At 49.7% G+C, this 21,763-nt stretch overlaps 1 protein-coding gene across 2 annotated transcripts in view; it reads left to right on the top strand.

The window, feature by feature from the left end:
• The window catches only part of CDH2 (cadherin 2, type 1, N-cadherin (neuronal)), a 143,479-nt gene that overhangs the window by 109,009 nt on the left and 12,707 nt on the right, over positions 1-21,763 (top strand). For both annotated transcript variants that reach the window (XM_014541394.1, XM_014541399.1), the window contains exons 7-13: positions 605-742; positions 1,894-2,079; positions 4,252-4,505; positions 7,037-7,179; positions 7,846-8,079; positions 8,597-8,830; positions 11,219-11,358. In XM_014541394.1, the coding sequence (XP_014396880.1) occupies positions 605-742; positions 1,894-2,079; positions 4,252-4,505; positions 7,037-7,179; positions 7,846-8,079; positions 8,597-8,830; positions 11,219-11,358 (1,329 nt within the window). The remainder of the gene's footprint in view (positions 1-604; positions 743-1,893; positions 2,080-4,251; positions 4,506-7,036; positions 7,180-7,845; positions 8,080-8,596; positions 8,831-11,218; positions 11,359-21,763) is intronic.

The raw sequence follows: 21,763 nt of genomic DNA on the forward strand, positions 1-21,763 counted from the left end.
GGTGATCAGGCTGGCAGGCAAGCGGTTAGGAGCCAGCGTTTCCGGATTGCGAGAGGGATGTCCCCCAAGGGGTCCCAGATTGGAGAGAGTGCAGGCCCGGCTGAGGGACACCCCCCCTCCTGTGCGTGAATTTCGTGCACCGGGCCTCTAGTAATATATAAAAGGAAAACATATATACTTTGTGAATTACATATGCTTTCTTCTCCCTCTCAAGATTCTTTATTGTCTCTAGTCCCCTAAACTGGGTAGAAATTAACATGTGATAAAATAAATGAGACCCGTGGACTTGAGGGCCCGATCACAGTGCACTTGGACGTTGAGAAGTCCCGAGGAGAAGGGAAGGCAGAGCCCGGCTGGCAGTGTCTGCTTAGCTGTGAGTTCAATACACCTTCCCATGAGCAGAGATGAAAGGCACGGTTCAGTCTCCAGACAGAGACCAGACCCGCACTTGGCCAGTTAAAGCGACTCCATCGGGGAATCTCGGTGTGTTACTCGGGATGAATGATGCTGTGCTAGTCGTGCGGTGTGAAGAGCCATTTACAGAACAGCTGTCACGTCTTCTTGAGGAGCTGGTTTTATTTATGTGAACTCTGTCTCCTTTTAGAAAGTGCACCAGTACACGTTAATCATCCAGGCCACCGACACGGAAGGCAGCCCCACCTACGGCCTCTCCAACACGGCCACGGCCGTCATCACAGTGACCGACGTCAACGACAACCCCCCCGAGTTCACTGCCATGTCCGTAAGTGCCGAGGCCACGCAGACCCTGGGCCCCGCGGGCGCCCCTGGGAGGCGGCGTCCTGAGTGACACATGTGTTAGTAGAGGTGGGACTTGCTCAGCCTCATTGTAGACTGACTGACTCCAACATTTCCTGCCCCTTGAACCAGGTTTCCAGTGCGGCACCAAAGGGACTTTTTCTCTTTTGGTCGCCAAGTCCGCTGATTAGGTCAGTGGTCGGCAAACCCATTAGTCAACAGAGCCAAATATCAACAGTACAACAATTGAAATTTCTTTTGAGAGCCAAATTTTTTAAACGTAAACTATATAGGTAGGTCCATTGTTATTAACATAATTAGGGTACTCCTAAGCTGGCCTTTGCTAAAAATGTCCTCAATCTGATTGAGGCACATTCGCTGAGGTCAACCTCTTCCAACTCTCCCATCCACACTCATCTTGTATACTTGTTTCGTCTCTCTCCTTTCGTTCATCCTCTCTATATGTCCAAACATCTCAACATACCTTTCTCAATCCTTGATACTACATCTTCTTTCACTCCACAACGTTCCCTAAAATTAACTTAATAAACTTTCCTTAAAATTTTAAGTCAACTTCGCACTGTACGTGCGCACCCGCACGTGGTATTTTGTGGAAGAGCCACACTCAAGGGGCCAAAGAGCCGCATGTGGCTCGTGAGCCGCTGTTTGCCGACCAGGGGATTAGGTTGTTAAAATATGCTGCCTCGGAGGCACGCTCCCCCCAAAACTGTGCTGTTAGAGCAAAACACGCACGTGTTCAGGCACACGGATGACATGACCGATGTTTACGACTTCATCCGCATAGTGGTCATCTCTAGTGAAAAAGTGGGTCCCTCAGACTCATCCTGTCCTCCCACCTCCCGTCCATCACCCTGACACCCAATGGGTGCTCATTTTAATATTCATGAAACTGTGACGTCCCTCGGAAAATACACTGACTGCTGGCGAACATCCTGTTATTTTTAAAGTCGGACGGAGCTGCTGTGATTGCCTGTGTCGCGCTGAGTGGGGATGATAGAGGTCGATGGGCCCGTCGGTCAGGGTGGTGGTCCCCGTAGCCAGTCTGACTGTGGTCCCGGAGACACGCTGTCCGGCCTGGCCCCTTCGCTCCTCTCACTGAGCCTTTCTTCCTGGCAGTTCTATGGCGAGGTCCCCGAGAACAGGGTGGACGTCATCGTCGCCAACCTGACCGTGACCGACAAGGACCAGCCGCACACGCCGTCCTGGAACGCCGTGTACAGAATCAGCGGCGGGGACCCCACCGGCCGCTTCGCCATTCAGACCGACCCCAACAGCAACGACGGCCTGGTCACCGTGGTGAAGGTGAGCGAGGGGAGCGAGGGCCGCGGACCCCATGGCCTCTCTGGCGGCCAGGATCCCCCTGTGTTTGTTACTCAGTCTTGTGACTTCCCGTCAAGCGTCGCGAACTCTGGGACGAATGCATTTGGAGGGGCCGCATGTTGTTTTGTAGTTGTTGTTGAGGCCAACGTAGGTTTTGCCTCATCATCTCTGGAGCCTGGTTGTTCTTAAATGAGTTTGGACGGTGTTCATCCGGAGGCAGGACCGCCCTTGGCCGTGTTGCCGGGAGTGTGGCTGCGAGAGTGACGTGTGGCGGCCCGAAGTTTGGGTCCCGTGGGTGCCGATGAGGAACATGGTCCCACACCCTGTTCTTATGCCTCCAGGTCGCTGCTAGGTCCAGGCTCAGGGGACAAGCCAGGAAATGCCACAGAAGTAAAGTGGGGTGAGCAGGCAAGAAGAGAGAGGGTCCACGCTTTCGAAAGGTTTTGAAGTTGCATTGCCGTTTTTAAATGCTGTTTTCAAGGCTCGAAGAAATTGGTTCTTCTGATCTATAATTGCCCCCCCTAAAAAAAAATCCCAAGTGCTGGAGGTAAAGGGATATTAACTCCAAGTGTAATAACCAGGCAGCGCTAATCAATGCAAAAGCTCTTAAAGTGGAACATCTTCCGTGTGCCCACCCGGAGAAGAGATCTGCTCCCGGCCTCCTATCCCACGACTCCTGACATGTAAGGAAAACCCCAGCGTTGGCCATCCGGTGGCGTGTCAGCCGCCAGGGATTTCCCGTGTGCGAGTAGAACGGGCGTTTCCCCCAGGAGCTGGGGTTGGACATCTGTGATCACACGGTAGTGATCCCCAGCACGGGCCCAGAATGTGACTGTCTGCGTTCTAGCCCCAGTTCTGCCCTGGGTGGGGTGTGACCATGGCGAGTTCTTCCCTGTAAGCCTCAGACTCCAAGCAGAAAGTGGGAATGGTGACAGCACCCACCTGGGTCCCAGCGCCGTTCTGAGGGTAAGGAAGCGTCACGCCCGGGAGCGCTCACACTGTGCGTGCCGGAGCCTCAGGGGCGTCAGGCCAGGGGTGTGCCACGTGTCTCAGGAAATCGCTCAGACGAATTCTGTCTGTCTCGCTGGCTTCTCTGCCATCTTGTTTACCGTCGTTGAGAAAGGGAAGTTGAATGGGGAGTTCAGAAAAGCTGTGTGTTTGTGAAGAGTTGGAGGTGGTCCACCTTGAGAAGTGGATGTGGTTCGTGCTAATACGCTGGTCTTCACTCCAGCTTTGCTCTGGATCATTCGTAGAGGAGCACAAAGCTCCCTAAGCTCTGTCCATGTTGCCCCCCCAGCAGGGCGAGAGAGATGTCTGACTGCCTGCGCCCCCACTGGCAGGTGGTAAGTACAAGTTGGAATCGAAGTCCAGGCTGGTCCCTGGACTCCTGGCGACTTTCCTGTTGACAGGAGGGTTCACGGAGCTTCGGAAGTTAATGTTTACACGGAGGGTTACGTGGGCATTGCCTCTCTCTAGAGTGCTGTTCTGAGATTTGGGTTTTCACAGATCAGGAAAATACCCACAATTCTTCTGGAAAACAACCAGAGTTTTTGTTTGCTAAGCAAGAAAAAGAAAACCAAAAAACACTTTTCTGCTTATAAGCACTATTGTTTTTTAAGTGTAAATGTGCATATCCTTTAAAATGTACATATCAGAGTACAATTGAACTTCCCAATGGGGCGAGTTTAGCTTCATGAAAAATGAAAATTTTCTGGGTGTGGTTGATTTTTCTTTATCGCAAACCGGACAAAGCTCTCTACAGAGGGACAGACAGCCTTCCCACCAGAGTTTGAGGACAACCCGGACCACCTCAGGTGATCTGTGTACGGAGTATTTTTTGAGCAACCTTACTGTTTTTAAAAATAATCAAGTCTTTAGATGTAGCTGAGTAATTCAGTCATTACACTAGTAATGTGTGTTATTTTGTGACCATCAATCTTTGAAGGACCCAAGGTTTATAAACATCTCAGCTAAATTGTGAACGCTGTTTCCATCACTGGCCATGCGGAATGCATGTTTTCCAGAAATCTGAGAAACAGCTGTGGCAGAGCGAATGAAAAAGGAAGGTTTTGGGAAAGGCGTTGATAGAAGGATACACTGCAGAATGAATTTATTATTTCCCACCAAACTATGGTTTCCCTTTTCCCCCTCCAGCCAATCGACTTTGAGACAAACAGGATGTTTGTCCTTACTGTTGCTGCGGAAAATCAAGTGCCATTAGCCAAGGGCATTCAGCACCCACCTCAGTCGACGGCAACCGTGTCTGTGACCGTCATTGATGTGAATGAAAACCCTTATTTTGTCCCAAATCCCAAGATCATTCGCCAAGAAGAAGGCCTTCATGCCGGGACCATGCTGACAACGTTTACCGCTCAGGACCCGGATCGGTACATGCAGCAGAGTATTAGGTACCCGATGCCATTGATGCTGTTCTTACCATTTCCAGTATGTTCTGGGCTGTGCGTAAAAGGGATCACTTGAGTCAGAGATTTCCCCTGGAAGCAAAACGACTTATTACAAGAGTATTTTTACTTCTGTGATGAAGTTTTCTCAGTAGATCGGTGAAAATAGCCCATTGGAAACGTGAGAATGGATCAATTCCAGTCTTATTAGAAGAAAATGTTCTCTGGCTCCTTTCCTTTTTAAAATATCTAGACCAGTGATGGCGAACCTTTTGAGCTCGGTGTGTCAGCATTTTGAAAAACCCTAACTTAACTCTGGTGCCGTATCACATATAGAAATTTTTTGATCTTTGCAACCATAGTAAAACAAAGACTTACATTTTTGATATTTATTTTATATATTTAAATGCCATTTAACGAAGAAAAATCAACCAAAAAAATGAGTTTGCGTGTCACCTCTGACACACGTGTCATAGGTTCACCATCACTGATCTATACTAATAAAAGGGTAATATGCTAATTAGACCAGACATCTTCCGGACATCTTTTAGACATCCTTCCGGACAAAGCCATGGTGGCGGGGGCGGGGCTGAGGCAGAGGCGGTTAGGAGTGATCAGGCTGGCAGGGGAGGGCAGTTAGGAGGCGACCAGGCCGGCAGGGGAGTGGTTAGGGGGCGATCAGGCCGGCAGGGGAGTAATTGGGAGATGAGGCCGGCAGGCAGAGGAGGTTAGGGGCGATCAGGTTGGCAGGCAGAGGCAGTTAGGGGCTATCAGGCCGGCAGGGGAGCAGTTAGGGGCATCAAGCTGGCAGGCAGAGGTGGTTAGGGGTGATCAGGCAGGCAGCCAGGCGAGTGGTTACGAGCCAGCGGTCCCGGATTGCGAGAGAGATATCCGACTGCCGGTTTAGGCCCGATCCCTGTGGGCAGTCGGACATCCCCCGAGGAGTCCCAGATTGGAGAGGGTGCAGGCTGGGCTGAGGAACCACTCCCGTGCATGAATTTAATGCACCGGGCCTCTAGTCTATAATAATAAAAGCATAGTATGCTAATTAGACCGGGCAGCCGAACGACCTTCCAGATGTCCTTCTGGATGAGCTTCTGCATGAAGCTGGGGCTGCGAAGGCCGAGCCCCTTGCATGAATTTTGTGCCTCGGGCCTCTAGTTTACTGATAGTTTAGCTGGTACTTTCATTCCAAAATCACAGAAAGCTGCCACTGTAAGCAAACGGGTGACACTCGGAAGCTCATGACAATTGTCTCTCCTCCATACATCAGGGAGGAAACTCATGCGAAACCAGGAGGAGAAAGCTCATTATTTCCATCCTTCACCTGGAGAGTATGTGTAGGACTTACACCATGTATCTGTAGAGCAGTGGTTCTCAACCTTGGCTGCACATTAGAATCACCTGGGAATCCTTTTAAAATCCTGATTTCTGGGCCTCATCCTCCGGAAATTCTGTTTCTTCGTTATGGGGTGGGGCCACAACATTAGTAACAAAGACACAGAATTTCCGGAGGACGAGGCCCAGAAATCAGGATTTTAAACAGATTCCCAGGTGACTCTAATGTGCAGCCGAGGCTGAGAACCACGGCTGTAGAGATTCCCAGCTTCAGCAGCATCAGGTGTGCCCTCCTGGTGAGGCCAGTGATGGTGGGCCGAGCACACCCACGCGGCCATTCGTTGCTGGCGACGATAATTTTTAAAATCAGCTCCTATTTTACTTAACTTCTTGTAGAACTGCTGCTCACAGATAACTGCGTATGGTCTCCATCTCGCTATACATTAAAAATCAGCATACATAACTAAGCCATTGCTGTATTGAATCCTACAACTTTTTATATCTCGAAATGTGTAGGATATTTTTTGCAATCTGTATATTGGTCCTCTGAGCTTAGGAAACTCCTCCCCCCCCACACTCCCCCTAAAAAAGAAGGAATTTAAGATGGTCCGGTACTGATGGAGATAGTCTGCTTCCTACAGACTCAGGCTGCGGCACTTCCGTTGAGGAGTGTAGTTCTGAGGCCTCGTTGTGGGAGATCCCACTAGGGTTGGGATTATGCCCCCCCCACGATGACCTCATCCATCTCCCCCATGATGGTAAACATTTAAGAAGTATTCTGTGATACAAAATTCAACTTCTGATTTCTCTTAAGTCCTGTCCATTAGGGCCGCCGCTTTTTTAGCAGGTGTATTTGAGCTAGTGTGTCTACACCATCGCTATCCACTGAACTAGGAGGTTAAAATGAGATCATCAGACCCACCAGAGCCCACAGTAGAGAGACCGAGCTCCTCTACTTTCCGCTCGGACGCCTACACCTGCTGTTTCCTGCCTGCCTGCCCAGAGACAGCCTTTCCGGGCCTCCCGAGCCACTGTCCTGGAAACACTTCCCATGTTAACCATGGCTTTCCAGCCATCGCCTGCAAAATGCAAGCTGATTAGCTGGTTGCATTTGGAACTAACCCAGTCAAATATGCTTCCCCCCCCCTAAGTTTCATGTACAAAAAAAAAATTGAATGCATTGCCCTTTCCTTTTGTAGATACACAAAATTATCCGATCCTGCCAACTGGCTAAGGATAGATCCTGTGAACGGGCAGATAACGACAATTGCCGTGTTGGACAGAGAATCCCCCCACGTGAAGAACAACATATACAACGCCACCTTCCTTGCTTCCGACAACGGTACGTACTTAAGTCCAGTCACTGTGTCGTCCTGCATGTCATCAAAGAGAGGAGAGCGCATCGTGAATGTGTCCTCAGGACATGAGGTTTTCTACGAAACCCAGTTGTCTAGAAAACTCTCAGGCCCCACCTCCTGTGTTCCATTTCCACGGGGGTATCTGTGACATTCCCCGTGTGCTTCCTGATGTCCACACCCTCCCTGGTGGCCTCGTGTGGTGATGACAGGCCTGTGGGGTTTCTGTCCTGCTGCCCGTCGACGCCTTGTCACTGCAGGTGGAGTCTGCCCTCCGTGGCCCGGACACCGTGGTTTCTGGGGTGGTCTCTGTATGTTTCTGCTGCCGTCCGTCTGTCTGTCTGTCTCTGGCATTTTTCCTCTTTCTAATTCTCTGCCTCTAGTCTGCCATGAGCGAGGAAACTCTTAATTGGGTGCATCCATTGGGCTAATTGAGTAGGTGAGCTTTAGTGTATTGGTTTTAGAACCTTTTGTATAGTCTTTCTTTCTGGGTCTTTGCTAGATTCTAAATAGTTGAGATGAACAGATAGCGCGTTTTTAATGCATAAGATGAAAGGGACTTCTGTGAACCTGGTGTTGACGGAACTGTTCACCGTCGGTGTGTGCGTTTCTTCTTTAAAGTTCACCGTCGGTGTGTGCGTTTCTTCTTTAAGGAATCCCGCCGATGAGCGGGACGGGCACGCTGCAGATCTACCTGCTGGACATCAACGACAACGCCCCGCAGGTGCTGCCTCAGGAGGCGGAGACGTGCGAGACGCCGGCCCCCAACGCCATCAACATCACGGCCCTGGACTATGACATTGACCCCAACGCCGGGCCCTTTGCTTTTGACCTGCCTCTGTCTCCCGTGAACATTAAGAGGAACTGGACCATCACGCGGCTTAATGGTAAGAACCGGTTAATTGTTTGACTACACGTGCACTGGAGAGAGTTGGAAACCTGGTACAATGAGGTCATATTAGGTGCTTTATAATCTTCTCATTAAATATTATAAATATTTAAAGTGACTGCAAGCTTAAGTCAGCAAAGCCCTTCAAGCCAGCAAGCCTTCCCCGTGCAGCATGCTATGATCAGCTTCCTCTGTACCAGTGGTTCTCAACCTTCCTAATGCCGCGACCCTTTCATACAGCTCCTCATGTTGTGGTGTCCCCCAATTTCATTGTTACAAATTGAACATAATTAAAGAAGAGTGATTAATCACAAAACAATATGTAATTATAGATGTGTTTTCCGATGGTCTTAGGCGACCCCTGTGAGAAAGGGTCGTTCGACCCCCAAAGGGGTCGCGACCCACAGGTTGAGAACCGCTGCTCTAACCATCAGGGAGGACAGACCTTCTGGAAGATGTTAGGCGTCTCTCATTGTCTCAGGTACTCACTCTCCCTCGGCATTTTTTTAACGCAGGAGATTTCGCTCAGCTTAATTTGAAGTTAAAATTCCTCGAGGCGGGGATCTACGACGTCCCCATCATCATCACCGACTCGGGGAACCCCCCCAAGTCGAACAGCTCCGTGCTCCGCGTGAAGGTGTGCCAGTGCGACTCCAACGGGGACTGCACGGACGTGGACCGCATCGTGGGCGCCGGGCTGGGCACCGGGGCCATCGTCGCCATCCTGCTCTGCATCATCATCCTGCTCAGTGAGGACTCGCTTGGCTCCTAGATTTTCATTTTAGTTCTTTTGGCTTTTAGGATGTTGAGCAAAGTAACATGTTGATGTTGTCTTTCCAAGGAGAGGAGCCTCACAGCTCCCGCCCACCCCGAGCATCTTCTCCGCAGTCACAGCGCGGACAGCCAGTCCTCTTTGCAATGAGAGGCACCCTGGCTCCGTCCGGCTCTGACGTGTTGGCAGCCAGCCCAGCCAGGGCGCCTCTTCCAGGCCCGGCTGCCGGTTTCTTTCTTTTTTTTAAAAAAAATATATTTGTATTGATTTCAGAGAGGAAGGGAGAGGATGAGAGAGAGAGAGAAGCATCAGTGATGAGAGAGCTTCATGGCTCGGCTGCCTCCTGCACGCCCCCTACTGGGGATCGAGCCCACAACCCGGGCCTGTGCCCTGACCAGGAATTGAACCGGGCCATCCTGGTTCATAGGTCAACGCTCAACCACTGAGCCACGCCGGCCAGGCTGTTGCCGTTTTCTGATGCCAATGCTTGAGAGCTGTGGCAAACTTTTTTTTTTTTTTAATAGAAAAATGTTAGTCCTTAGTTCGAGCACTTACCTTATGATTTGAGTGTGAATTTATGGCAGGCACTTGGTGGTTTAGGGAAGTAAGTATATTGCTTTCCTTTCCTTCCTTTCCTTGGTATGACGCGCAGTCAGCAGCCTGCTCCGGCCCTGCGGGGATAAAGGGCTTTCTTTCTGAAGGGCCTCGTAAAATAGTGAGAAATCGTACTTCGTGTGGCACATTTGATAACAGACGTAATGACACAGCTCAGTAAGTTCTCTGTCTTTAGAGCACGTCCAGGTTAAGTGATATAGCTCCTTTTAAGGTACTTCCCAATCCTTGGTTCAGTGGAGCGCAAGGAATGAACCCCTGGAAAGGACTTTCGGAACCACCTCTGAGCTTGCAGGTTAAAGGGAGGGATGACGTGCCTGGGCCGCGCATTATTGTCGCGTGGCAGCAGGACATCGTGGATTGTGGGACCATGTTGTGCACCAATCGCTTTCTTGAAAATGTTGGCCGTTTCTTTACGTTTCGCCATCTGCAAGGTCCCGGTCGTTTAGAACCCTGTCCCTGTATTCTGTGCAATTACTGGAGGAGCCTGAGCAGTTCTCAACTCCAGCATGGAGGCTCCTTTGCCTACAATTGGGAACCTGCGTGCTCTCCTCGCCACCCACTCGCTGGACTCAGCCCTGGACCAATGGCAGAGGCGGTCATGTGTCTGGCTTTAGAGGGAGGCTATTCACCTTTATGGCCAATAGTAAAAATGTGCTCAGATAGGGCCATTAAATCTCCCGCTTGGGTGTGAGCCGATCTCCCAATTTGAGATAGAGAACGCGTTCCTACCTGTCACTGAGGGGTGCGTGGCGATTTCGGCCGCAGCGTGGGGTATACGCCAGCCTCGTCGAGAAAGACTTAGCTGTGCTGGATCGTGGCAGGAAGAGACGAGAGCATGGGGAGGAAATGAGTCGGTGCTGATTTTAACACCAGCCCCTGGCAAATGGGTGCGACTAAGCCTGGCCCAGAGTGTGACGCGGGAAAGCCTAAGGTTATTTCCGTGCCAGGCCGATGCCCTCGCCTTCCTTGCTGAGACCTGCGGCCCAGTGAGAAAGCACCAGCCTTCGGAGGTCAGACCCCCTCGAGGTTCCACTGCTGGCCCAGTTCCCCCCCGGCCCCCGGGTCCACGTGGCAAGCACTTCTCTGGGGCCTAGGGAGTGTAATGACTGGCACCTTGAATGATTAAATAACAAGTGACAGTCTAACTTACTGCTCTGCACTGTTTTTGAGTTTGCAAACCACTTTATTTTTTATTTTAAAATATATTTTTATTGATTTCAGAGAAAAAGGGAGAGGGAGAGAGAGAGATAGAAACATCAATGATGAGAGAGAATTATTGATCTGCCTCCTGCACATCCCACACTGGGGATGGAGCCCGCAACCTGGGCATGTGCCCTGACTAGGAATCGAACTGTGACCTCCTGGTTCATAGGTTGATGCTCAACCACTGAGCCACGCCGGCCGGGCACACATCATTTTATTAAGATCAGTGTCCTCCAGGAAGACAAAGTAAAAGATGGCAATGATCATCGGCCCAGGCCTAGGCCATGGGACCGAGCACAGGCATTCGCCCAGTGAGCTCACGGGGCACCGGGTGTGGGACCCAGGTCTTCACACTCTGAACCCAGAGGCAGGGTCCTTCTTGCTTTGATCTCGTCTCCTAATGCGAGGCCAGAAAAAGGCCGTAAAGAAGAAGGCGCATTGCAAGCTTTCCAGCCACAGAAGGGTACATCGCCGGTGTGGCCGACTGTGGCTGGTGGACGGGGTGTCAGACATGACTGTTCGCCTTTCCCTCTTCTCCCCACACTAGTCCTCGTCCTGATGTTCGTGGTGTGGATGAAGCGCCGGGACAAGGAACGCCAGGCCAAGCAGCTCCTGATCGACCCAGAGGATGACGTCAGAGATAACATCCTGAAGTACGACGAGGAGGGCGGAGGCGAAGAAGACCAGGTAAGCCACGTTCTAAATCTTTGAAATGAAAGTCGATGATCGTGTGCTCTAAATCAGTGGTTCTCAACCTTCCCGATGCCGCGACCCTTTCATACAGTTCCTCATGCTGTGGCGACCCCCAACCATAAAATTATTTTCGTGGCTACGTCATCACTGTAATGTTGCTACTGTTATGAATCGTCGTGTAAATATCTGATGTGCAGGATGTATTTTCATTGTTACAAATTGAACATAATGAAAGCATAGTGATTAATCACAAAAACAGTATGTAATTATATATGTGTTTTCCGATGGTCTTAGGCGACCCCTGTGAAAGGGTCGTTCGACCCCCAAAGGGGTCTCGACCCAGAGGTTGAGAACCGCTGCTCTAAATGATAGGACAAATGGTAAGGCATGCGGTGAGATAAGGGCACCAGATGTTGTTTCTGTTGTCACATTATTAACCACTTGGTGAACTTTCCCTACACGTGCTGCATACACGCTTCTGGAGTTCTTCTTCAGAGTGTCCAGTGTCATATTTATTTCGCAAGAAAATCATTAACATTGTTTTAAGAAGCCTAGGTTGCAACCCAATTCTAGTTATATTTGTACTAATAAAGTAATTTTATTTATAGTTTTTCTTCAATTGGATATTCAAAATATTAAGTAAAAGTAGTTTCTTATTTTTGGGTTTAGATATTTATAGGGTGTCCCAAAAGTGTATACATACACTGTGAATCATTATAAAGGCAGTGTTTATTAAAATACATTTCATTTTCAGAATTGAGCTATTGGCTGTTAAAGTGTGTATACATTTCTGGGGGACACCCTCTGTGTGTGTGTGTGTGTGTGTGTGTGTGTGTGTGTGTAGAAAAGAGAAAGCACTAGACTGTTCATTTTACGCATGTTTTCCAAGCAAATTCGACATTCCAGGTGCCATTACAATCATTGGGGATACAGAGGGGGGCAGAGCCCACAGATATCTGCCCTCAAGAGCCTTATATTCTTGAGAATATTTGAAGTTGGAGATGAAGTGTAGTTCATCTTTATGTCCATGTTGTCCATGTTGAATGGTACCTAGCTTACTGTTGCTCAATAAAGGTTGACCCACAGATATCTGCCCTCCAGAGCCTTATATTCTTGAGAAATATTTGAAGTTGGAGACGAAGTGTAGTTCATCTTTATGTCCATGTTGTCTGAATGGTACCTAGCTTACTGTTGCTCAATAAAGGTTGAAGTTCCCATCTGGCTGTAACGTAACGTGAGCGCCTGCAGCGCTGTGCACACAAGGAAGAGTGTTCTTCTTGAAGGAGGAGAGTGACCAGCAGGCAGAACACAGAACTTCATCTGCTTGGAGGCAGCACTGTAGATATCCTACTAGCTAACGTTTCCGAGGTCTGTTCTACATGCCAGGCATCCCGCTGCGTGCGTTAAATGTTATCCCCTAAATCTTGTGCTATTTTGAAACCTGTGATGTTGCGTGTGGGTCCCCATTCCCGTGGTAGAGAACAGAGCCGAAGGGTGTTTGAGTTCTGGGAACTCACACAGCCGGGAAGTGGAAGATGCAGGCCTCCACCCCAGGCCTGTCCTGTGTGACAGCGGAAACTGACTGCTCGGAGGCAGTGCTTCTAAAAGTGACTTGGGTGACAGGAATGCAGTCCGCGAGAATTCACGCATAGCAGATGCGTCTGATAGCTATGTCCTGCTTACTTACTAATGCGTCTGTCAAGGGCATCGTCGGAAACAAGAGCCCAGAATTCTTGGTCCTGGATTATCGGTAAATTGAGATGTGCTCTGACTTAGGCGCACATGTAGGCATTCGAGATAGGACCGTGAGCTTGAACAAAAGCAAATTTCCATGGACATATTGTCTCTTCCCTTCTGTACTTCTCTGAGGAAATAAATAATCACTCTCTGTTTCATGAAGCACGTGCACTCCCACCGCCGCGTTTAATCGTTGGGCCTCCGGTGGCCGTGCTCCGTGGTGCGTGTGTGGCCGGTTGCAGGGAGGGGTGGTCAGGGTGTGGCCTGGCCCCGCCAGCCCCGGCTCATGTCCCGCTGCCCTGCCCGGCCCACGCTCCGTGCCTCTCTCGTTTAGAAGAGGGTTTAGGGTCTGTCGGAAGCCTGGCCTGTGTGTAAAGCTGCTGTGGATACTGACTAATCAAAGTGTCTCTGTGACTGTATCCCGGAGTTTCTTGCTTAGAACTGCCTTTGGATATTCAAATTCATGTTTGGCGTCCTCCTTAATTAATCTAGCCTTTCACTTTGCTGAGCCATGTTCAAGGTTAGCAAAAACTGTTGATCGCATTATTTCATAGATCTTCTACTGGTATTTTATGTCACGTGTTATTCTTCGTAATTTTCTCGGCATAAACTTATACCCAACTCAATGAAGCTTCTGTAAAAATAGTAATAAGTGCCCAGTCAGCGTGGCTCAGTGGTTGAGGGTTGACCTATGAACCAGGAGGTCAACAATTCCATTCCTGGTCAGAGCGCATGCCTGGGTTGAGGACTCGGTCTCCAGTAGGGGGCGTGCAGGAGGCAGCCTGATCAATCAATCTCTCATCATTGATGTTTCTGTCTCTCCCTTTCCCTTCCTCTCTGAAATCAGTAAAAATATATTTTTAAAAAATAGTACTAAGTGGAAGGGCCCCGGTCATAACTGGGTGCTGCGTAGAAGTGGAGGCTGGGAGGCAAGAACACGAGGTTTCTCAGCATCCGCTCATCTGGACCAGGGCACCTGATGTCACCTGATCTTGGTCCTTCCCTCCCCCCTCCATCCCTTTAGGAAATTGTTTAATGAAGGTTGATGGTTGCAGTTATTTTAGGAAAGACTTCCTTCCTTCATTGACTTTATGCACTTAGATTGATGCTTGAGATCAGATGGTAAAGCGTATCTGTGGCAACGATTTAGTCAAGTTATCATCATAAACCCTCAGCCTCTTCTCTTCCTGACCTCTGAGGTTTTCTTCGCTCCAAGATAAACTCTTGGGCGTGAATAGGCTGCTTTCTACCCACTTTCCTGATAGTTTGACGATTTTTCTGGAATGTTTCTTTATATTGTTCACTGTGGCTAATTTATTTAGTACTCGTCTTCCTATGGTGTCCTCTTGTAGCTTCTTGGTTCTTTAATGGCATTTTAGTCTCGATTAAAGATCTATTTCTGATCCTCTGTTAGGATTTCTACTTGCAGTTCTCGTGATAGGAAATGGAGACAATTACATAAAGGGTTTTTTATGCATTCTAATGTTTGCCCCACAATCACAGGAGGAAATATGCAGGGTAGTAATGCTACTCCACGGTTTCTGTCTCTCCGGCCTTTACACTGGCTCATGAAATCCACTCTCTCACCTCCATCTCCATGGCCACTTCCTGAACTTACATCAGAACCAGCACCGCCCGCAGCAGCATCTACTGAGCGTCCTGGGCCTGGTTCTGATCCGATGCAGGCTTCCTCCTTCCCACGGCAGACCGTGGGCCCTGCCCCTGAGCTCGGGATTCCTTTCTCCTTCCTCTCACCATCCTTCCAGGCAGCAAAGCATTATGGGTCTTCTTTCTCCTGGAAAAGGCTTGCCAGTTTCTTTGTTTTTATTCACGTAAACCTCCTTATGTTCTCAGCTTTACCTTGTCTTCTCGGAGCCCTGTGTCCCTGCAACAGCTGTGCTCCTGCTGTAAAGGAGGACTCGCTGGGCAGGAGGCGGGACCAGGGTTCTTTTTCGTTTCCTTCCTCCCTGGTGCCCAGCGTTTACCAAGAAGATGCCCCCTCTCCACGGCCTGGCGGCGGCATCGGCCTAAAGCCGGCGGCTGTGTGTGTGTGAGGCTGTGGGTGGGCTTCCCGACTCCCTGTGCTACTCGGCCTGTTGTCTGTCCTGGGCCCGTTCCGTGCTGTTTTTCCTACTAGAATTTTCCAATATATCTCTTGGGATAAATTCACCAACTGAATGCGTCAAGAGTTTTTTCAAAGTTTCGTAGATTTTATTATTTATCATTTTTCCCAAAGGAAACACACACACACACACACACACACACGTTTACTTAATATTCTTACTTTCTTTTTTTTTTAAAGGTTTTACTATCTTATACATTCTTTTTTTAAAAATATACTTTATTGGTTTTTTACAGAGAGGAAGGGAGAAGGATAGAGAGTTAGAAACATTGATGAGAGAGAGAAACATTGATCAGCTGCCTCCTGCACACCCCCTACTGGGTATGTGCCCACAACCAAGGTACATGCCCTTGACCGGAATTGAACCTGGGACCCTTGAGTCCGCAGGCTGACGCTCTATCCACTGAGCCAAACCGGTTAGGACTAATATTCTCACTTTCAAAGTGAATTTATTCCAAATGCTTCTCCGTCTTCTAAGGAGGACGTTATTGCTGTAAATGTTAGAGTGATGGTCAGTCCCGGGAAGGGCAGTTTTGGGAAATGGACTGGGTTCTAGTTTCCATAAACGGACGGGCTCCCTGTGAGAAGCCCGTTTCTGAGCAGCAGGGAGCATGGAGCTTTTCAGCAGCAGAATAGGGTTCCTGCTTTTTATTAGGTTTTTTGAAGATATTCTCTCTTAGCAGCCGTGGGCCTGGGATGCGGCTGAGTGCCGTGTAGCAGCCGTGGGCCCAGGACGTGGCATGTGGGCCGGCTTGCCCCTGGCAGGCACTCCAGCCCCTGTGTGCGTTGGGCCCTCCCCCTGGATCTCTGAGTTTGCAAGTTTGTGCGGAGGCTCAATGGAACCAGCACACCCTGACAGCTTCCCTTTCACTCTGAGAGGCCTCATGTCTTCAGGAAACGGTGGCCGCATTCATCAGCGCTGGCATCCATGACGTGCTCTGTGCCAGGCACGGGGCCGCGCTCCGAGTCTGCGTGTCTCTCACCATCTTCCCAGCAGCCTGTGCAGCAGGTACTGCGATTAGTTCCGTTTTCACACCAGGCCCGCCTGACCGGAGAGGCCGCGCTCTGCTGCCCTGGGCCGGGGTCAGGGGGCGTGTTTCCCTCAGTCTTGCTGGCCTGGCGCAGGCAGGCAGGGCTGGGCCACAGCTGGTTAGATGACCACTAACAATCTGGCTTAAGAACAAGTGAAGGGTAAGACCCAATTAATTGGTTAAAGGCGGTTTGCAAAATGGAGCACATTTGGACATTCCTAGCGCTTTTAAAATCTGGAGGAGCGGTCTGAGCAGCCAAGTTATTTTATTAAAAGAGCCAGGCATCCAATCTGGGCAGCTGGAACTAAAACCTGAAATCCAGGCTAGATGCCGAGACGGAGGGAGGGGGTGCAGATACCAGAAAATCCTTGAGGCCCATCCGCCACTCCCTGACTCAAGGTCACTCTGGGCCTGGGGTCAACTGGACTTCCTGCCTCACTGTGAGCAGCCAGGCCCCCCGGTCTCCTCCTCAGCAGAGAACATAGCTGTGCGGTGTCACCATATTTGATTCTCTGAAATAATTGTTTTACAAAATCATTCTGCTGTGTAAGCAGCCTGGCTGGCAGGTGGCTGACGCTGGGTGTCTCGGTGGAGGCCACTTCCACAGTCGAATTGTTGGCTGAAGCACACTGTTTGTTAATTATGTCCCCAGGCAGGTTACTCCTCTTTCCACCCGCACCTGCAAACAGGAGTCCCTGTTAGCTACTGAAGGAGGGACAGTGACTGCACAGGGGGCCAGGGCCACCAGGGGTCGGGTTAGCACATGGTCATCTCCTTTGTTCTCACAGCGCAGGGCCGGGGGCACCTTGGGGCCTGAGACAGCATAGACTCTGAGCATCCCCCTTCCCGGTCCCTGCTCTGCATTCAGTGCATTGAATGGGCACATGGCTCCTCATTGCCTCTCCCTGTCACTTCCTGTGCATGAGCACAGTACTTTATCATTTAAATACTTATTCCTCCTGACGCATCCTATGTTTACTACGTTTAGAGTTAGAAGAATAGGGACAAATCAATATTCCAGGAAAATGAAGTAATAGAGATTTGAATGCCAAGTATGTTAGCAGTAAGTTGGGTTGGGGAGAGCTAAAAAAAGTGCCAGAGTTCTACCACTTGGCCTAGTCCACCAGCCGCCTGGTTTGATGAACAGGGTTGTATTGGACACAGGAGAAGTGTGCCGAGCCTTGCTGTGGACTTACTCCATTCGCGGGTTCAGTCGCCATTTTTCTCCGAAGGTTGCATCCTCTGGAGCTCAGCACAGGAGATTTCAGTCATCTGCCCAAGGTCACCCAATGTGGTGTGGTGGAGCCGGGTTTGAGTTAAAGTGCTCCAAGTTCAGATGTAAATCACCACACTGTGCTTTCTTTTCTGTGTTGAGTTTATGTGAGAATTTATCAGAAAACACAAATATATATATACACACTAGAGGCCCAATGCACAAAGATTCATGCAAGAATGGGCCTTCCTTCCCCTGGCTGCAGGCACAGCCTTTGCTCTGGCCGGGACCCACCTGTCCGCCTTCCCACGCTGCCCAGAGGCCCGGAGCGGCTTTGCTCTGGCCGGGACCCGCCTGTCCGCCTTCCCACGCTGCCCAGAGGCCCAGAGCGGCTGGGATGTGCGGAACGCCTGCGCCCCGCCCCCAGCCACTCGGCACCTGCGTATGCAAATTAACTGGCCATCTTGGGTTAATTTGCATACTCACTCCTGATTGGCTGTTGGGCATTGCAAAGGTACAGTCAATTTGCATCTTTATTAGTGTAGATATCTTTTTAGGAAATTCCCAATAAGGTGTTAAGATGTGACACAACCCTAGTGAAGGATTTTGATGCTCTGTCACCATATTTCCAAACAGACATTGCCACTTCCTTATGACTTATTTGTAGGATTCCTCCAAGATAGAGTAACAGGTCATGCTACCATGGAAGGACCGGCTTTGTCTGAGGGGTGATGTTTCAGTTTCTGTTGAGGAGGACGGGGAACTTGGGGTGAGAATGTGGAACTGAAGGTGCATCTAAAAGGCTACGTGTTTGTCACCGGGGGAGAGTCTGAGAAATGGGCTCATCCTTAGAGGGCTCTCCTAACCACAGGACAAGCTTTGGCTACGGGTCAGGTTTCAGGAGGAGATCTTTCTGAAGCCCTCTGCTCTGCTAGATCCGAAGGCTCCAGCCCCACCCCCACTCCTTCCAGCAGAGCCTCACAGCTCCTCAGCCCTCCACCCTCCATAGCCTTTGTCATAGTTTATCCCTTATTTTGTTTTCATTATTTTTATCTTTATCATTGAAAACATTACAGATGTCCCTCCTTTTCCCCCATTGCCCTCCCAAGGCCTTCACCGCACTGTTGTCTGTGTCCATGGGCTATGCATGTAAGATCTTTGGTTAATCTCTTCCCGCCCCCCTTTCCCTCCCCCGCCAGGGATCCACCAATCTGTTCCATGCTTCTGTGTCTCTGGATCTATTTAGTTCATCCATTATTTTGTTCATTAGATTCCACATGGAAGTGAGGTCCTGTGATACTTGTCTTTCTCTGACTGGCTTATTTCACTCAGCATAATAATCTTCAGTGTGTCCTTGTAAAAAACATTAGACTGAAAGCTCTATGAGGTCAGTAACCAGATCCATGAGGCAAGAGAGACTTCAGAAAGTACCTGTTGCATGGAATTGAATTGAATTGCATCTTTCCAAGAGAACGTGTCAGAATTGTACAGTCGGAAGTAAGTTGTAATAACCTTTCAACAGCGCCAGTTTCTGAAGCCGAGCCCTAATTTTGCACCAAAGAATGAACCTGCAGCTCATCCCTAATTCTGAAAATGTTTCCCCTGTGACGGATAGGGCAGCCTTAAAAACGGAGCTGTGGGAGCAGAAACAAGGCCTGTGTCCAATGGGGACTCGGCCAGTGTCCCTGCAGGAAGTGAGAAACTGCCCACGCCCCGACACTAACTAACATGCCGTGTGCAAAACCTTCATCTGCATACGCAGTCCCAGCTGTTTTACCTCTAGTAGGTTTACTATTCAAACCGGAACTGTTTTCAGCAAACCTTTGGTTTGGGGGGCTTTCCTAACCCATAGAATCTAGTTTTTCACCTCATTTCACCTGTGCAGGTCGTCACCATCCTAACTGTGTTTCTCGGGGGATGAAAATCAGGTGGGAATGTAATTTACATAAAAGCTCGCAGGGGTTTTGCATTACTTGTCAGCAGTCCTGTGATCATGTGTTGACATCTTATCACTGTTTTATTCAATTATTTCCATGCCAGGAGCGATGGAGGGGGGATTATATGTTCTTCCCAGCCTCCCCTTCCTTTCTGTGTCTGCAGGGTTTCTTGGTTGTGCCGTAGTCAGCTTTCTCCCAGGTAACTAACTGTCTTTCGCTTCAGAATGTTGTGCATTTACTGTCACATTCGTGCTTTCATTTCTTCCCATTTGTCTCGAGACAGGAAACAGGTTTCCCTTATCCGAACGCGAATTATAAAGTCGTTTGCCTTTGCTGCAATCACAGAGAAAGCGCCCCTTGTCCCAGCCCTGGCCTGGAGGCAGCAGAACTGGCCAGCTGATGCGTTTCAGCCCTGGCTCCCACCACCAAGGCCCAAGAGGGACCAGGAGCTCTGCATGCCCTCCCCCTGCCCTCCAGCCAGACGCCGGCGGGGGCGGGGGGGGGGAATCTTCCCCAATAAAAAGCAGTGGGGTTTGTTTTACCCACCGACCAGCGTGCACAGACAGCGTGCTGGGCCCAGCGAGCATGGCCTCCCCTCTAGCTCCCCTTCTGGCACTAAAGACCTCACATTTCCACCCTCAGCAAACTAGTGGGTGCACTTCTCAACAGCCTTGGCTACAAGAAGCAGCTTTTGTGTTTTGTTTTTAATGTTTTTTGCTTCTCTGGTCTGTCTCCTCTTTCCACACCGCTTCACTGAGCCCGGGACCTGGGGCCAGTCATTAGCCTCTCGGAGCTGCTGTAATCAACGACATGGAACAACACCCACTTGGAAGGAATTTGTGCTTGGAGCACCATTGACCCATGAACCACGCAGTGGGTGGGGGAGATGGGGAGGGGAGGGGAGGGGATGGTGAGGGACGCCCATCCCCCTGCAGAGTCGAAAATCTGCCATAACCTTTTCCTCTCCCTGCACTTAACCCCTGATAGTCTGCTGTTGGCCGGAAGCCTTGTGGTTAATGTAAAAGATGGGCTCACACGTATTTTGTATGTCGTATGTATGATGTACGGTGTTTTTGCAGTGAAGGGGCTAGAGAAAGAAAATCTGTTACTGAGAAAGTTAGAGGGAAGAGAGGGCGCATTGGTGGCATTGATTGGAAACGGCTCGCGTGGAAGTGGGCTGCGCCGTTGGGACCGTGCTGCTCGGGGCAGCTGTGTGTGAGGGGCACCGAGGAAGCCCTGACGTAGCTCCTGCTGGGCGGCGGGTGCCATGGGAAACGCGGTTCCTTCCTTCGCTCTCGGCGCTGAAAATGGCATCGGGCACCGGGAGGCACCCCCGAAACCCCTGTGGAGCCATAAATGAGTTTCCACCACTTCTCTGGAGCAGACTTCATTGCACAGTTCCATAGATTTACCCACAATGCAGCGTTCTGAAAGTTTTGCCTGGGATTCCGGAATTTCAATTTCTGCCAGTGCAGCATTTTATTTTATATCTTATCTAACGTAGCCAAATGCCTGCAGGTAGATTCGTGGTGTCATTTTTCTGAGCCCGTCATAAATCACTGCGAGGCGGTGGAAGGTACAGGAAAAGCCGGAGCCAGCGTCTTAGCTGCTAACTTCTTCACAACTCGCCCGAGACTGTATCATCCTGAAGACATTTTCGATCAGAGGTGGGAGGAAAAGTGTTTCTCACTACTTGCAACGTGAACCTTTTACAAACCCTCTCCCATGCCTGTTTCTAGTGGCCGGTGCCAAATGGCACATATTGCAAACATTAGGGAAAACGGCTTCCCTTGGCCGTCGTGTGAAAATGAGTACATTTCTTTGGGAAGTTCACATCGTAAAGGTGAACACGGGAGAATTTTCCAGCTCCACTCTTTCTCCCAAGAGTTTTAGGAACCAAAAAAAAAAGGTTTCTGTTTGGGTGGTTTCTTCTTTATAATCTTCAGAACGAAGGCCAGGAACCCAGAGATCAGGAGCATGTTCTGAAGTCTCTGTAATTCTCATCCTACATGTTGTAATTTGTGTGAGGAAAGCGGTGGAGGCTTGTAAAGATAAAGATGTATAATTTAGAAGGTTTGCGTAGAGCGACCCCTTATCAAAGGCTTAAAATGGGACCCTGGGGTCAGGACCTCTGCCATCGAGCACACAGCTGTGGACAGCAAGCCCATTTCTGAACCCTGAGCACACCCCACCCGCCTCCCACCACCAGCGGATTTTTATATCCTGTATTTGCCATAGACAAGTAGAAACCATTAGAGAAACTTAATTTTTTTAAAAAAAATTTTATTGTTGAAGGTTTTACATAGGTCCCCATTTTCCCCCCATTAACCTCTTCCAGCCCACTCTCCTTCCTCCCCCA

This window comes from Myotis brandtii, unplaced genomic scaffold (genome assembly GCF_000412655.1).
Source record: "Myotis brandtii unplaced genomic scaffold, ASM41265v1 scaffold107, whole genome shotgun sequence".
NCBI lineage: Eukaryota > Metazoa > Chordata > Mammalia > Chiroptera > Vespertilionidae > Myotis > Myotis brandtii.